Genomic DNA, 17,999 nt, shown 5'->3' with positions numbered 1-17,999 from the left:
CGGGGTACAAACACACTGCGCTGAGAAGGCCATGTGTTATTTATTTTCTGTCTTAACCTTTTTCGGAACACCTTATTTATTTATTTTTGGCTGCACGATCGACCTCCATGCCTGCCTACTCTGGTTCAAACTGCAACCACAAACAATATGGATTTATCTCGACCTTCCCAGAAGATAACAAAATCTGACACGGTCGCTGAGCATGTATTTTTTTCAGCTGTTTTTGCTCGTCACTTCCTGCGATCTCTCCATGCAGTCGTTCAAAATGAATGAATGAAGGGCGTTTCTTTTGACTATTGTATAGGCAAATATGAAATATGGGCGTTACGTGAGCCCGCCAAAAGATGCACTGGCATTCGAGCGTCGATTGCTGATTTTATAAAGGGAAACGGGCTAGGTGCTGTCACGCACTTCCTCAACCTTACGCAATGTTTGGCTGAATTCGGAAATATGCTCTGCAAGATTTCTCGTGTACCTGTTTTTTGGCATTTCTACTACGCTAAGCACCTTCGCACAGTGAATCCTACGCCACGTTATAATTCGAGGCCCCTCGATGGGACAGAACTTTTTGCCAGTGCTGTGATTTACATCGTAAAGCCACAAGAAGCCTTACTCTGCTTTATCTTCTGCGCCTGTAAAGATTATGATGCGGTGAAATCGTCTGTTTTGAAGGCTTATGAGTTGGTGCCTGAAGCGTACCGCCAACGTTTTAGAGACTGGCGAAAGAGTGGTAACAAAACACATGTGGAATTTGCACGGGATTTGATCTTGCATTTCAAGCGCTGGTACTCTTCTTCTGGTGTAAAAACATTGGATCAGTTATGTGATTTAATCATTCCGGAGCAGTTGAAACAGTCTGTCCCTGAGAACATTGCATATTAATGAACATAAAGTCAGATGTCCTAGGGAGGCAGCAGTACTGGCTGATGAGTATGTGTTGACGCACAGGCGTATCTTTGGTGAGCGTTATGATAGGAATGAATCTCAGAAAGCAGGATCTTTGTCCCTAAAGTTTGCACAGCATCCTAATGGCACAAGCAATGCAAATGTGTGTCATTATTGCCATCAACAGGGTCATTGGAAAAAAGAATGTCCTTTGCTAGAGGGGAAAAGCAACAATTTTCATGTGAAGTCAGTTGGTTTGGCTACAACTATTCATAATCCCAAAGTTGGTGAAACAGAAGTCTTGGCTCCATTGCAAATGCAGGGTAAGGCAATTGATATCTCAGAGGTTGAGTCGGGTTATGCTTCGTTTGTGTCTGACGGTTTTGTAACTCTAGTTGGGAGTGACAAGACAGTTCAAGTCAGGATTTTGAGGGACTGAGGGAGGCCATCTTGCCTTTTTCTCTAGATTCAGACATGTGGTCACAGAGCACATGGGATTGGTCTGCAAACCATTTCTGTGCCTGAGCATAAACTGTTTCTGTCCTGTGATTTGGTCCAGAGAGAAGTGGAGGTTGGTGTTCGTCCAGAGTTGCCCGTGACTGGAGTGGACATCATNTATGAGTTGAGTTGATGATCCAGTTAGAGGGATTGGTTTGCAAACCATTTCTGTGCCTGAGCATAAACTGTTTCTGTCCTGTGATTTAGTCCAGAGAGAAATGGAGGTTGGTGTTCGTCCAGAGTTGCCCGTGACTGGAGTGGACATCATTTTGGGAAATGACCTGGCAGGTGGTCGTGTTTGGCCAGATCATGCAAAGCCATTCAGGGGTAACAAAATAAACATTGCAGGAAAGAGTTTTCAAGTTAGAGGCGAGGACTGGTTTTGTCCGGATAAGTGTGGAATGATGAACTTTTCTAGAAGAATCACTTGTTACAGATGTGGCAGGAAGAAAACCAAGCTGGAGGAACAGATAGTTGGAAAACTCTGGCTGGGAAGAGCAGGGGTCTCTTCAGTGTAAATGATTGGAAGTGCAAAACATGTGGCAATGTCAATTGGGCTAGAAGGTCAGAGTGCAACATTTGTAACACACGGAAGTATGTGAAAGAGAGCTACAGTAACCTCTTTGGGTAAGATGGGGCAGGCAAGGGGAGCTTCGTCCCATTCTTCTTGAAGTTTTGGCCGTACAGGCATTCCCTGTTTCGTCCACTAAGCAGCAGTAGTTGCTTTTCCTGGGGTTAGGCTGTAATGATTGCGGGTTTTGTGCAAATTTCGGTAGTCACCTCATGTACTTTTTGTCATAGTTCCTTCTTTGCCTAGTATCACTTTTGATAGGCTTATAATGCAGTTTTTATGTGCTCTGAAACGTGTTACTCGGATTTATGAATTGGAAGAAAATGTTGTGTCTAATGTTCTTGTTTTGTTTCAGGATCTGAGGTGCTACCTCATTCTTAAGGGGGGAGGTGTGACGGCCCCTAGGCCTTAGACTCAGGTCCCTGGTTAGCCACTCCCCAAATCAGGAGAGATTGCTGACACCTGATTTGGGTTGACTGCTCAGCTACAAGTATGGGTGCCTGAGCAGTCAGTCTCTCTCTCCTCTTGGGTTGCTTGGCTCTACTGGACCTTGGTTTGTATGTTTTTCTTTATATACTGATGCATGTTCACACACCCACATTACTGATTAAGTGACTTCATAGTTAATTTAGTTTCTTTAAATAAATGCACTTCAATTGGATGAATCATGTGTGGTCTCCTTCCTTTGTCCGTCCTTGAGCCAGGGCGTGACACTGTTTTGACTGTTCTTACATTGACTCAAGAGAGACAAATGGACTTAACAAAGTAATGTGTCTTACTTGGTTCTTTTAAAGCATGATTCCTTGCCAGATAACCTTAAAAAATATTACGTTTCATCCACAGGGATTGTTGAGAGCAGGTTATCTGGATGCCACAGTAATGTTTTTGATTGCTTTTTCTATTTGTTTGGATCTGAATGAGCCAAGTGCTCTTTTACAAACGGCCCCAAATCATCCACTAATGGTCACCTTAAATATCAAAGTCACATCAACAAACCCTGAGAATCCTTCTGAGAAACAGACCCTTTATCAGCCACTTCAATAACTTCATATCATGTTTGCGTGTGTGTGGAAACAATCCCACCTCCCACTGAGGCAAACAAAAGACCATAAGGAGGTAAGAGAGGCTTAAAGGACGGGGTTGAAAAAAGGAAGGAGGCCAGATCTGAACATTTCTGGCATTCCTCAGCTCCATGCAGCAGGAAGATTTTCTTTAGGGGAAGTAGTCAGTACGTACGAGAGCCACCGGAGCAGGACCCTGCAGGGAGCCCCGCTTTCTCCTCAGCTGGCTCAGTGCCCACCCCGACACGAGTAAACAATCCTGAGTGTGTGCACGAGAGAAAGAGACTCAACTACAGTGGAAATCATTACCCCCTGTTCCTATTCAGGATACTGGCATGTCCTGTTCAGTGAGTCTGGTGGATATTTATGGAAGACTTGCCCGAGAGAGGTCTTTTATTTTCTTAATGATACTCAGTTTCTCTAAATGCTGACATGCTGAGAGGAAAAGCAGATGCTGAACATGTGATCGGTTCCAAACACCAGTAATCTGTTGTGGTATGGGGTCTGCCTTTACTCCCGACTAAACACAACTATCAACACCAGACCAACATTTAAACCTAATGGTTTTCATCAGCAGTATAATGGGATAGAGTTTATGGTGGTCGATTGATGGATGGTTATATGTGGTGGATAAGATAGTACAAAAGGTAACACTAGCAAGTCTGACTTTTCTCTCTTGATGCTTTTTATTATGAAACACTAGTTCAAGAAAAGCCTCTAAAAACAATCCATATAAAACAGAGTATTTATATAGGATTAGCCAGTCATAAATGTATGATGGTGGGAGGTTGTTGGTAGATACCTTTAAGGTCAAAAGCTCAGAAAAGTTGGCAACCACTATCCTAAAGTATACTAAGTTCTCTTTGTTTAATGCCATTGAGCGCCACTAAAGTGCACACGGACATCGTAAGCTAAACATCCACTGATAATATCAGTCGTGCAATGCTTAAGACCAAAAGTATAAAATCAAGCAGTACTGTGTCCAGATAATTCAAGCGGTTGACAACCATTGCATCTCTACTGTATACCCATGCAAGTAAATAAATGGTTAAACATTCAATTGGTCATTTTCTTATTTTACATGCAAGCTATTTATTTGTCAATAAAAACTAACCTGGAGTCTGTTTTTGTTACATTTTGCAATGCATGCCATCAACATTTATTCATTTTGACATAGCGTCCAAAAGGACAAGTGCAAACCTGCCTGAAATTCACGAGCAGAAACAATAAGAATAAGTAAAAGTTGACATAGTGAATAAGACAATATGATGTTAACAAACACTGGTAAAAAAAAAAAAGTAATTATTTTACAGATTAAACTTAATACTAACTCACAATATACATTTCAGTACTTTTTGGAGAAATACTTCCCCAATTTCTACACTCCCGAGCATCTGAAGGCAAATGTCACTTATTTATATAAATCTTCAGTTGACCATGTCATTGTTCATCAATTATAATTACAACATTATCTGTTGCTTTCTACCCCCGCCATTCCCACTTTCTGAGACTGATGTCCAAACAATATATTAAGAGCCTGAAATCGTGTGTCTACCTCGCAGTTAAGTACAAAAAAAAACTTGTGCAACTTGGGCAATAGCCAACCAAACCAAAAAAAAGTAAAACTGTAATGTTAACACAAAAGTGGCACTTTGTGAATAAACATAATGTGACAAAACCAGTGGGTGTTGGAAAATGGTGAACACATTGTGACAGGTGACTGTGCTTGAATAGCCTTTGGTTGCTTAATATAACATTGAACTCTAATAACAAAATAAAAAGTGCTTCAGATTGTCCTTTAAAAAAAAAAAAAGATGCTACTATTTCCATCCTAAACTCAGGCATTGATGTGGCTTTTTGTGTTCAAGGGGGTGAAGTGGAACAACGAACACACATAAATAAACACATACAACAGTAGAACAGTCTGGCTTCATCGTTGATGCTGTCCTTTAATTCCTTTGTTAAGTACAACAATCTGTCAAAACCCTTTACCTCCTTGAACAAAACTCATCACAGAAGGTACGTCTGGGTCAGCTGAAGCATAACTTGTTTTGATGAGAGCACACAGTGAGTGAAGTCATTTCCCAAAGATGCCTGTCCTTGGAGACCCAGTTCAAAAGGCTAATTGGGTAAAAAGAGAAGCCAGTGTGCGTGCAGGGTGAAATAGCCACAGTGATAAGCTGTCACTTTAAAAAGGCAGCAGTGCAGCCTTGACACCAAATCCTTGCGTGTCTTCTCCCACTCCTTGCTCCTGCATCCTTATTCCTCTCACATTCCTTCCGTACAATCATGAATCAGCACGGGGAAGCGTGTATTACTCAAACACATGCAGAGGTATTAAACTACACACACACAACCCAGCTCACAGCAGTACAAGCAGTCATACAGCATCCATATAGCATGGCCTCGAGTCAGATCAGGACCAAAAAGCTGCAGCGTCTGCCCCGCGGAGTTTCAATTCCCTCAGTCTCTCTCCACCTGCAAAACGACGCTCAGCAGATCAGCTCGTGCTTTATCTCAGACCGTGTTGGAAAGGGGGGATCGCTGAAGGAGAAGGCGTTGCGGCCCGCCTTGAGCCCACCCTGACCCGGGCACACGAGGTACGACCCGATCAAGTCCAGCTCGGGAGAGGGATTCGGGCTCTCGGGCTCCGACTCTGATTGGCACGTCTCCGGCTCGTCCAGGGAGGAGGCCGGCCTGGTGCTGATGTGCGGGTGGGAGTGGGGAAGGGGGAGCGAGTTCAGCCAGGGGTGGGTGAGGCATTCTTCTGCTGTGGCTCTCTTCCTGCACACACAAACACAAAAACACTGCGGATGAGTGGAAATTCCCGAGTAGTTTACATAACCAATGGATCCCCCTGGATCTTCCAACGTCGGCCATATTTTTTTTGCAAAATTTGGTTTCGGAAAACCACAAAGAAAAGCACTTTTTGCACTCAAGATGTTTTCCATCCATTTCTCACCGATTACTCAAACACTGAAGAATCTCTCACTTTTTCCAATGCTACCAGTAATCCGCTGGAGTTGAACGATACTGACTGGAGATTATGGTTTTGGATGTGAGACAGAGGCTGCTGCTACTTCTCATCAACATATTGGGGCGATTAAGTACAGGCTCAGTGTTTGAGCTCTCAATCAGAATTAAAATTAGAGTTCATTTCAGCGGAAATAAAGTAACATAGCTTCACTTGAAATTTATCTGACACACAAAGATGATTCATTTGCGGTTTTTGTCATGTCAAAATACAAAGATCCGAGCTCTTTAAATGATGTCAGTTTTGCAAATGTGGTAACAAGATTCGTGTCACTTATCGCCAAAGTGACACAAATCTTGTTACCACATACACCCATTGCTCATGCGGATGTACTTCCTTTGTGCTGCTGTGAACCTGACTGGTGTGTTAATAAGTTCAAAGTGATGCTGATGGAAACTTCTTATGGTTTAGCCATTCTCAGAACAGCTTTGAAGTCAACTCACCTTGGGTTTTTAACTAACAAGGACTTGATGAAGTCAACCGATTGGGACGAGATCCCATCAAACGTGTCCTGCGAGTAGTCGACGTTGACTTGGGAGATGTTGAGGAATGTCTCATGCTTTTCTTCGCCCAAAAAAGGAGACTCGCCCGTCAGCATGACATAGGTCAGGACCCCGATACTCCTAGCAGAGAGGGAGGAAGAAAAAGGAAGGAGGTTATTAGGCAATTTGTCATCTTGGATAGTTACATAATCTGTTTTGCGACAGACTGTAAAAAAAAACATGTTTGGCTGTCTTCCACTGTGCTGCGGTAAATAATGAATTAACTGTAAGTATGTAGCAAAGACGGTGTTGTGGTCTAAGGTCTAGACTTGTCTTTTGCATGTCGTGTAGATGATGATCGTCCTGAATATGTCTTTATCCTCAGAAGTAAAACAGACTGACATCTGCACTTACATGTTTAAATTAACTACAGTAGACACTTACCACATGTCTGTCGCAGTGCTAATGGGTTCATAGTTCAGGATCTCTGGTGCTGCTCAAACAAAAACACATGGCCCCAATTAGTCATGATAAATCGCCCTCACTTGGAGAAGACACAGGTGATTCTGGGTATTTAAAAAGGGGCTTAAAGCAGAACTCACCAACATACTCGGGTGTGCCCAGGATCTCCCGGACTTCTGTGATTTTGTCCATGCATCTGGACAAGCCAAAGTCCACGATGCGAATGTCTCCCAGAGGTCTGGCACAGGTCAGCAAAATATTCTGGGGCTGCAGAGGGTAGACAGAGACATAATGGTTATTAAAGAAGCCTGAGGTCTGACGTCTGAGGTCATTAATGATATGGCAGGGTGAATCAGTCAAAACAAATCCAGGTTCAAGTAGGATTTGGGGTCTGGCACATCAGTAAGTATGCAGCTACATCGGTGGGATCATAAGCCAATCAAGAACAAGTAGGATATACAGTGTGGCAAAAAAGTATTTAGTCAGCCACCAATTGTGCAAGTTCTCCCACTTAAAAAGATGAGAGGCCTGTAATTTTCATCCTAGGTATACCTCAACTATGAGAGACAAAATGAGAAAAAAAAANATGAAAATTACAGGCCTCTCATCTTTTTAAGTGGGAGAACTTGCACAATTGGTGGCTGACTAAATACTTTTTTGCCCCACTGTACGTGCCAACCACTGGCATTGGTGAAAGTACACACAGAAAGAAAGGATGAAAGAAGGAAGATTTGTATTTCTTTTAAAAAAGGTCCCACTCTTATTGCCAAATGAGGCAACACCAATGAGGTAACACCATTCTATTACCATCTAAGGGAATATAGATTTTTTTTTACTTGCAATTACCACTTATTGTCAAAGGGGCCACCAAAGTAAAGAAAACCGATATCTTTACTATTGTAACTTTAATTCTGGGTCAGACCAGGCTATTCACCTTAAAATGAGTTGAATAACATGTGTTATAAGAAATGGATACTTGGTTAATCTATCAGATGTGTAGGTAGAAAGATAACCTCAATGATGACTGCCATGTCTATCCTGTAACGTGTGACTCCTCGTGGGAACAGGGTCGTGACTCCCTGAATGAGCTGCGGTTGCATAATAGAAATGATATCTCCCTCGGCCTGTCCCTCGAGGGAATGCACGGTCCTATATAGATATATCATCTTTCAGTATGCTCACCTTCAGATCCAGATGCACCACATTGTTCCGATGCAGGAAGGCCACTCCATTCAGGATCTGCTTGGCCAGCCGGATCACATCGTTCTCCGTGAAGGCGTCGTCGTTATCGGCAACACATTGGTCAAAGATTTCCCCACCGGCAGCGCTGGAAGGAAAGCACAGGAAGGAACACTGAGTAAAACAAAACAACGATAAAATGAAAAAGAACTGTGTGGAGTTTAGTTTGGATTATATTTAATTTTTGTATTATTCACTTCAACTTGTCATAATAAATTAAGCCTTAAAATGCACAAATACACCCTTCCTTTCACTTTAAATCACACAAGGGGATAATAGCAAATTCCAACATGTCCCATTAGTGGAATTTTAGTAAACAAACCCAAAGTCATTTTTCATGTCTTCGTGAAAAAATTACGAAACACCCTCGTCCTCATTAGTGTACTTTGGCTTGGAAGACCAAAGTCTATCCACATCTACAGACAGCATGTGAGTCCAACATTAATCAATATCATTTCAGGTTCCCGTCTCTGCATGTACTTTCCCGTTCCCAGGACTATTACTGGAGATAAGAATGGCCGTATAAGCTTACAGCACAGTCAGATAAGGCCTTATACAGCCTGCAGGTTCACTTACTGAAGCAACACAGGGGGAAAAGAGGCAAACACTATGGATATCAGCAAAGCCTACACATTTTACATAAATTATCCAGAGAAGGCTGCAGGAAGGTAGTGTCAGGTAAGTATCTGGATACAGGCCTCAGCTTGTTGCTTGTTGCTTGTTGGGTCAAAACAACTCACAGTTAAAAGGATTAAACTTTTTTAGGAATTTCTTATTCAACATCTCAATATGGAATAGTCAGACTCTGGTCTGGACTTGTTCAGTTTTGTAACAACGTTAAATAAAGTTGAGACATGGTTGATTTACGATGGACGCTCCCTCAGTCAGATCAATGCCTGAAGCATCTTATCCAAAATAATTAAAGCCATGTGCAGGAGATTTAAATGGCAGGTATGCATTTTATTTTCAAAGGTAGACTTTGTGACCGGGCCCTTAGCAGAACTGTTACATAACCAGCGCCGCCCCCAATCTCCTCTTAGCTTTCCATCCCTGAACTCTTTACTATCCTCAGCTGTGAAAATAGCACCCATGTTTTAGGGGATTTTTGAGGATATCCGTCATTGGTCTTTTTTTGCTACCAGCACCGAATATTTGACCTGCCACATAACCCGCTTGTTGAACACATGAGAGCATGTGGAGACTTGGAATGAAACTGCACTTAGTCTGTTTACATTGATTTGCACGTGTATATTAAATGAAAGCATGTCTAGTGTTCTCGAGAAAGAGGAAATTAAAGACAGGGAAGTAGGGTTTGACGGACAATTTTTACTTTCTTGAAAAACCTCATGGTGCAAATGAACTTGGACTTTTACCGTGCCTGTCTGAACAATTAAATACTTGACATGACAAAGTGTTCCAGCAGCTACATTAAGCTGTCAGCAGAGCGCCTGAGAGGATGTTAAATCGTGATAAAGACTGTCTTAAATTAATAACAGTGCACACCTTCTGGCAGTTAACTTAAACAAAGGCCTGCATTTTTTAGAGTTGTTATGGGTTCATAACTTTTTTTAAAGAGTACATTTAACCAGGAGATGACCATTCGTCCTCGATTATAGTCAGAGCGATTCATTATCTGGCAAGCATAGCTACTCTGCACCCAAAAGTAATGCTTCTTTTTCTTTTAACCATCTTTAAAAGTCATTATGCTGGGGGTTGCCGTGGTAATGACATATGCTGGAGATTTCAAAGATGATTACAATAAAATCTTTTGCCTCCATTTCTCTGACATAAGGGATGTGGTTGTGGATACAAAAAGAGTGTGCGAACGACACTTCTTACCAGTGTGGAGGTGTGTGGTTCTACTGGGAGCCCTGCTTGCTGCTTACATTTAAACCCACAGGAAATGGAAAATGGGTCACAATTCTCGAAACCTAGGCTGAGGTCAGACAGTTTGAAGATGCAGCTTTTTCGGTGGCTAACGGTCTCACTCGGAGTGCAGCTTTGAGGCTTTTAAAAGCATGAGCTGACATTTTAAAAACGAAGCTCTTTAAGTGCTAAAATATTGTGCATGTACAGGCCACTCGATCTCCCCGCGCAGCACCAGTTGGAAGCCGAGAGGAACTGTGGACCACTGTGGACTGACCCCCTGCTATGTTTTCTCTGCAGGCATGTAGGGGTGAACTGTGGTGCTACTTCCCTTTTCACACTTCAGTCAGAGGTCAAACTCCCCCCCTACAGAGAGACTTTTGTTCTGTGAAGGCATTCCATGTCTGGAACTACTGTGGACTGAGAAGGAGGGGGGGGGGCTTCCTGCCCGAGCAGCAGGCAGTTCAGGAACAGGGTCAGAGGAACGTGGTTCAAGCATAATTGCCCCGTGTTATCTCCCTGTAATGAGGCGAGTGAGGTAATTAAGATGCCAAGTGTCCTTTCCAGATCCTAATTAGAGGTTGTCATTAGAGAACACTTAGTGGATATGCACCACGTCATTTAACACCTAACCACAACAGACCAGAGCCAGACGGCTGGGATGGCCTTAGTGGGTCGTTGAACCAGCAGCTCTTCTCAGCTGTACCTCACCTGCATGATGAGTATAGAGAGCAATAAGTTCTCACAATAGAGTGTAACTCACTCGCTCATTATTGTTTTTTCACACAGTGCCACATAGGTATTTAAAGTTACGGTTCCTGACAGCCATTTCCAATAACACGAAGCCGAGGTGTCGGGGCTATGACGAGACAAGCAGCTAACCACAGACAGAGAGTATTTCCATTTAAGGCTGGGCTTTTGCTGCAATACTGCTATGTATTTCACACATGTGGACTTTTTTTTTTTTTGTTGAGGTGAGTGACATGCAGCTGTGCTCTCAGCAACCGGCACATAACTCAAGCCAGGAAGTATTTTTTCACAGATGAGACGTATAGATACAAGCTGAGAATTCACAAGAAAACAACAAAGCATTCTCGTCATGCGCAATACAGGATGTCGCTTGACGTGAGTGAATGAGTTGTTGTGGGGTTTTTTTAACCTTAAAAATGTTTGTTGCTTATTACTGTAAGTAAAACTGAATATATATGCGAGGGAGTTTTCTACGAGCCCATTTGGGAAGTTTTGATTAAAGGATTTTCTTCGCCATATTGATTGAAGGCCTTTTCATTGTATCCACAGTTTTCCTGGCATGGCTCAAACACAGACAAGTGAGGAAAGTTTAAAAGGCCATTTAAATCACTTTTTCTCAGATCAGTGGTGGTGGAAAAGGAAATGAGTGTCAGACAAAACTGCTAAAATGTGAGGTCTTATTTATTCCGTGACCTTTGTGCTGTTTCTGTAATGTGTACTGCATTTTCTTACCACTCCAGAACGAGGATGATTTCGTTGTTGGTTTCGTAGACCTCATACAGCGCCACCACGTAGGGGTTAGCCTTGGCCGACTCCAGCACGGCGATCTCGTTCAAGATGTCCATGCGGCAGTCCTGGCCCTTCCGTCGCTTTCGCAGGAACTTGGCAGCGCACTGCCTCCCCGTTGCCTTCTCGATGCACTTTTTTACCACCGCAAACTTTCCCCTGGGACACAAAAAGTAGGGGAGAGAGCAGAGAGTGATTAGTGAGGAGACAGAATAATCACAACCACATTATTGGCTTTCAAATATATTTGGTTTTGCGCTGGTTCTGTTCTGCATCCAAGTAGCCAATGCGACCAACAGAGTAAATGTAGGCAAATGCAGCGAATGGAAGGGCTAAAATTACTGCACAAACTCATGACAGTTAAAGTGCTATGAGGTAAAAGCTAGATTACAGTGCAAGCCATGTGGAACAGCCCGCCAGCAGGCCACGAGTGCAGCACTGTAGGCGAGGTTAAAGAACAGTTTAGAGATAAGAAGGTTAATCTGCATCATTTGAAAATACAGGAGGCGGTGCCATAAAACCTTCGTTAGAGATTTCCCCCGTTCTCCTCCTTTTCCTCTAGCCTTCAGGGGATTCTGACAGGGGGCAGATAAGGTTGACAGTTTTGGCAAGGGCTGCTAAATAGTGGGCAGGGACATGATAAGGGTCAGGTCAAGCAAAAACAAAGACATGCAACGGCTCGGTTGCTGGATGTTCCTGGTAAAACACGAGATTAAAGACCTCATGACTACCATTCATTTCATAGCATATACATTGATGGATTCCCAGGAGGCGTTAAGGGGTCAGCGGTGGGTGTGGGGAGGATGTCCGATGTGTGCAGAATTGCCTCTCTTGTCACAATCACCAGCCGTGCCTCCCAGGCTGATAATGAGGCTTGTCCACTTCCCTTTATTCACAGCTGACAGCAGCAGGGACAAATGGGATTGTGTTGACACCTCCGCCCAGACACTCGGACAGAGCCTGCGTCCCCCTTGACAATCGTACAAAAGCTGACCAGTCGGCTGATACAGCAGGACCACCCACCAGACAGGCGGAGGGGGTCACTGCTGCTACAGTCAGGTTGGAGCCTGAGCAGCATGCTAAAACGGAGCCTGTAGCTTCTGCGTCTATGTCCGACTAACATCTCAATGTTTTAATCAGCTGCACAATAGAGATCCGCTGCGATGGGTTGGGAAAAGATGACTGTGAGCTGGGCAGAATGTAAATGAAGTCAGAAAAGTCCAGTCAGCGTGGTGCCTGTTATTTTCCCACACAGCGTTGCTCCAAGCCCACTGTGCCGGGACCAAAAACAGCAACTGTTCTGGCCAGAGACCGGTTCTGTTTTGGCTACAGAGAGGCCTGTTCCTTCTGTTTCTCCCCCCTAGTCTCGCAGACTGGTGACGACTCATTGTTCAGAGTGAAAAGGCAAAGCACGTCAGAGCCTTTTCATCCTTAATTAGCCAAGTTCAGAGCAGCTCGCTGGGGGTGGGAACTACATATGGTGTGAAAAGGAATGAACGCTGGCCACGTAAAAGAGCAACGGGATGCCTTTTTAAAAGATGACAACAGGTCAGAGGTTACCAAACATGGCCATCTTCCGCTATGTTCAAACTCTGCCATGACACCAACATCAGAGCTTTTATTTTGTGTTCCTCTATTAAAAACACCCAATTAGCTGTGAAACACTGACTGAAAACATCCTATCTGGATCCACCATGACGTCAATGCAGATCAAACTGCTCATTTGCAGGTTTGTCTCATAAAATCTGTCTGAAACCTGTCCGTTATCAATCGTGACACACAAAACTACCCCAGTACTTGAGATGGTGATAATTTGATTGAGAAGTCGATTTCCTGTGGAGTCTGCATTTTGTCTCCCCCAGCGGGAAACTGACTCATGTCTGAAGTGCGATGAGAAATGACAGCTCTCATTTGCCTTTTTCACAGACACAACATGAGTTCCTCTTTCTGATGGCATGTTTTGTGAACAGTTCTGCAGGGGACTCAGGATGTAAAGCTTCATGATGAAAAGGATTTAAAAATAAGGGCAACGAGTCTAATTGCTAAAGAGGCATTTGGCAGAATAATTCAACTTATGCACCTCCTGCTTCTAATATGGTCAACTTCCCCCCCTAATGTACGGACTACATAGCTGATCTGCAAGAATACATTCCTGCACTTAATGCGATTATGAGGCCTGTTCTCAGGATGTTGTTAAGTTGGAATCCTGGGAAGAAGAGGGAAACAGGATGATCGGTTGAGGTATGAGGTTGAGAAGAGGGAGAGGGGGCGTATAGAGCCCCTCTCACCCCCCACAGGACCTGGCTGCTGTCCCAGGAAGTCCCATGGTGTCCGAAAAGGGAAACTGGCTGCTACCAACTGACTCTTTTATTTAGGCTGTCCCATCACTCTGCAGAGGAGCAAATCACCTTGCAGGGAACATTAGAGTTATGGAGACAGATGCAGATTTAGCACAGAGTGCAATCAAACAGCTGTCGAGGTTAAGTGAAACCCAGGGGCTCAACTGCAGATCCTTGTGTTAATTCTGAATGCTTTTTGAGGAAAGTCATTATTGTCTGGCTCACTGGGGAATCCCCGCTTAAATAGGCTACTTCTGGAATGTGCACATCAGTGAGTGTGACCCATAAAATGCACTTGGCTAAGGAAGGTTAGAAAAAAGTTTCTGATGTTAGATAGCCTGATAAAAAAAACAAGTATGTGCCATGAAAGAAGCACATGAGTTCTGATTTAGACAACAAATGCATAATGAATCCAATATTTGTAAAGGTAACTTTGTGTTTGCTGTTCTTTAATTGTTGAATGATTTGTCACTTTGTCACCTCTGTATGTGATACATTAAAAAAGGGATTCCAAACTGAAATTCAGCTCAAGGCATTTAGAAGTTTACATTTTGACCACCTCATACACTACACGGGATATACAGTACTAGACCACATAAGTGTGCAGAGAGATACTATAACACAGCCTATATGGAGTTTAGATACTCAGAGTAAGATATATGTTCACCACTTATGGCAGACATATAAGAACGATGTGTGGAGTCTCTATTTGTCTTACAAAACAAAAAAATTACTTTTTATTTAATTTAAATTGTATCCAACTATATTGCATTGTTGGAGGAGCTACGGTCAGAAGAATTGTATTGCCATTTCTAAACTGTAGCCTATGTGCATATGACAACAAACCTTTGAATCTCTTGAAACTATTCCTTTACTCGCACAAAGACGCATTACCATTGAGCGTGCCAAAGTGCCATCTGAGCCTTTCTCCGGGAAAGAATGCAGGATTGGAAATGTCAAATTAACACGCTTACCATTGCATGGGCACATCTAATAACAAGAATGACACAAACTCCATTCTGCCAGCACATGAGCAAAGTCAGTACACAGATTCAATTATTTCCACCAATGCATGCTGGAAATCAACGAAGAAACTCACCTGCCCAGTTCTTTGCCGACCAGCTCATAATTGACAGTGAAGGGGTCAGATCTTATCCTCGTGTGGATTTTTGTCAACATTCCGTTTTTGCTCATCTTCGCTGATTCTAGCATTGACGTCGCGCGTGAACTGAAACAATCTTCTGCCGACGAAATAACACTCAACAAAGTATTTTCTCAAGTGAAAACTCGCATGATAAAAGTGCCGATCAGAGCCAGCAGCAGCTGTGTGAAACCACCGGGAGATAATCCAGTGCGCGCGCTCCAAAAAAGAGGAGGATGCCCTGCAGGAGTGTGCAGCACAGTCGGTGTGGTAAATTACTTTGTGAGTGCTACTACACATTCCTAACAATAAACTCCTGCTCAGGGCCCGCCCCCTGCGAAGACGCTCCGCAGCGAAGAGCCAATGAATGCACAAGAGAGGAGGTGCAAGTCAGCTGGCAAGTGGTGTGTTCAATTGGCTGGAGCTTATCGGTGCAGGTACACAAACATAAACAAAGACCTTTATCATTAGTTTCAGTTGAATAGTTCGCATAAAGACTAATAATATAATCAAAGGTGGAAGAAGTACTCAGTTCAGCAATTGAGTAAAAGTAGAAATATCAGAGTGTAATACTCTGTTACAAGTTAAAGTCCTGCATTTAAAATGTTACTCAGGTAAAAGTACAAATGTATTAGCATCAGAATATACTTAAAGTTGGCCCTTATCAGAATTATTTAAATTGATTGATTTTAATCATTGATTAATTTTAAAGTGATCAAAGCTTGTCAAGGGGCAGCTAGTTTCAATTACTTTGGATGCTTTAGGATAGCTTGTGAAAGGTGTAACTACATTCTTATTTAAGTGTGAAATATATTTCAAATCATTCATCCAAATCTGCCAAGTAACTACAGTAAAGGTATCACATGAATGTAGTGGAGTAAAAGTATACAGTAAACCTAAAAAATTGAAAAAACACTGAAGAACATTACAAATCCTTTAAACCTGTTTCTTAAGTACAGTACTTGAATAAATATACTTAGTTACTTTACAACACTGGAAATTATATGAATTATTAAACATGATATAGTAGTCAACTACTACACACTTTATCTTCTTATAATGTACAGCAGTATAATAGTTTCATGTATCAGTTTAGATGTGTGTGTCCTAAAGTCCAGCTAATCTTAAACTGAATAGGGAAAGCAATGAGTTCAAAAGTGTCAGTTTAATCAAAGAGACACCAACATTGTTACTTAACTTAATTTAACATTCACTGTACCGTTTAAACCCTCATTTTTATAACCCAACGTTTTCCACAGCCCTAAAATGTAATCCTAAAAAGACAAAACAAAATACATCACTCAAACAAAAACTCATGAACAATCATGCGCTCAGAAACATTGCAGGCATGTTTTGTATTGTTTGTTGTATGTGGGCTTGGCTGTGCTACAGCAGGTAAGACTTTTTCTCACACTCGTTCTCAGCCATGAATGTGAAGGTGACCTTGAGGCTTTCTGCAGAGCCTGTTTGTTTTCTTATCTGTGGGAGAGTTGTTTCTCTGCTCATTGAACCTACATGTCATCAAAGAAGAATTCAAAACATCCCATTAGACAGCTCCTCAGCATGTGTGGCAAGGCGGAAGAAACGTGGAAGGCTTTGAAGGGGACATCCAGTGTAGGAAAGATGATCATTCTGTTGTTGTTATTTAAAGTCAATGAAGAAAAGTGTAGGTATTTAGGGCTAGCAGCAGAATGGGCAATGACCTGACTCCATGGGAAATGTGTCACCTAAGTTTCAGAGAGTGCTGATGCTAAAACGTTGAAACTTTGAAGCTGTTTGAAAGACCGAGGCCTTGAATGACCCCAAGCAAACAGAGCAGCACACACACTCACACAAAGCATATTTCCCCAGCTGAGAGTCAATTCCAGACGATAAAGGCACCTCTGCTGGAAGATGTGGTTTTCTGCCTGAGATTAAGCCTTGTGTTAATGAGAGCATGTGACACAGTGTGAGCCTCCCATAATAGCATTGCTGTAGGCCTACTCTGTAGCAGTATCTGAAAATAACTGCCTGATTGCCCTTTGGAGCTACAACTAACAATTCATTTCATTGTTTTATATGAATAATTGAGTTGATTAGAGGTCTTGAAATGTCTCATTTTGTTTGAATGACAGCCTGAAACCCCAGGACTCTTCTTTAAAACAGAGAAGAGCAGTCGACCTATTATTGAAATGATCTCGTTACAAAACTCAAAGAATATCTATGATTGATGGATTCCCCTCATGGCTGTCAACATCGTGATGGCTAAGCCAGCTGCTAGCAGCTAACGGAGCTGCTAACAGCGATACAGTGCAAACAGTTGTAACAGTGCTAACAGAGCTAGTGTTAAGCTTCGGGGAGAGTGAGGGTGTGCTTTACAGTTGGACTTGTTTACAATTTTGACTAGTGGACTGGGCACTCATGGTGTTGAATAATCCCCCTGTGACTCGATACGCCAGCATTTCAAAGAAATATATATAAAACTGCTAACAGGAAACATTGGAGCATGTGAACAAGGTCAATTAGGACCCTTTTTATTTACATTTTTGAATGCCTGCATGTTTGGAAAATGTTTCCATAGAGCCAAGAAAAGCAATTAAAAAATCTGTGATGAACATCCCCAGGAAGTTAAACCCAGGACATCTTGGGTTCCAGTATCCAGTTCATATAAAGCCTCTTACACACCAAACTGACACCAAAGAACACCAAAGAATTCGGGACGCGTCGCCTCACGTCTCCTGCGTCTTGGCCATGTTTTGCACTGGAACACACCGCAAAGACTTCAGCCGACGGCCAAGTTGCACTTACGAACTGCGCATGCGTGAGTGGCAATAACTCTCCTTACCAGTGGGTGTCGGTAGTGTGTATTCGTCATTCAAAAGAGGCAACAACTGGAAGACAGACTG

General features: G+C 42.7%; 1 protein-coding gene and 1 long non-coding RNA gene across 2 annotated transcripts; one reads left to right on the top strand and one right to left on the bottom strand.

Annotated features, from left to right (window-relative positions):
• The first annotated feature begins 1,384 nt into the window (after nucleotides 1-1,384).
• On the top strand, nucleotides 1,385-1,848 carry LOC104946392 (uncharacterized). Its single transcript, XR_798439.1, has 2 exons — nucleotides 1,385-1,495; nucleotides 1,647-1,848. It is a non-coding gene; the product is annotated as an uncharacterized lncRNA (long non-coding RNA).
• Nucleotides 1,849-4,933: 3,085 nt separating this feature from the next.
• stk17al (serine/threonine kinase 17a like) lies at nucleotides 4,934-15,379 on the bottom strand. The gene is made up of 7 exons (XM_010772224.1): nucleotides 15,073-15,379; nucleotides 11,581-11,793; nucleotides 8,176-8,320; nucleotides 7,134-7,260; nucleotides 6,976-7,024; nucleotides 6,493-6,672; nucleotides 4,934-5,799 (listed from the first exon to the last, which is right to left on the bottom strand). Exons 1-7 carry the CDS (start codon nucleotides 15,183-15,185, stop codon nucleotides 5,508-5,510), a joined length of 1,119 nt encoding a protein of 372 aa, XP_010770526.1. The 5' UTR covers nucleotides 15,186-15,379; the 3' UTR covers nucleotides 4,934-5,507.
• Nucleotides 15,380-17,999: the final 2,620 nt, after the last annotated feature.

Source organism: Notothenia coriiceps, unplaced genomic scaffold, assembly GCF_000735185.1.
Source record: "Notothenia coriiceps isolate Sejong01 unplaced genomic scaffold, NC01 NC01_scaffold00011003, whole genome shotgun sequence".
NCBI lineage: Eukaryota > Metazoa > Chordata > Actinopteri > Perciformes > Nototheniidae > Notothenia > Notothenia coriiceps.
The sequence above is the reverse complement of the archived record's forward strand: the minus strand, read 5'-3'. Positions and strand labels throughout refer to the sequence as shown.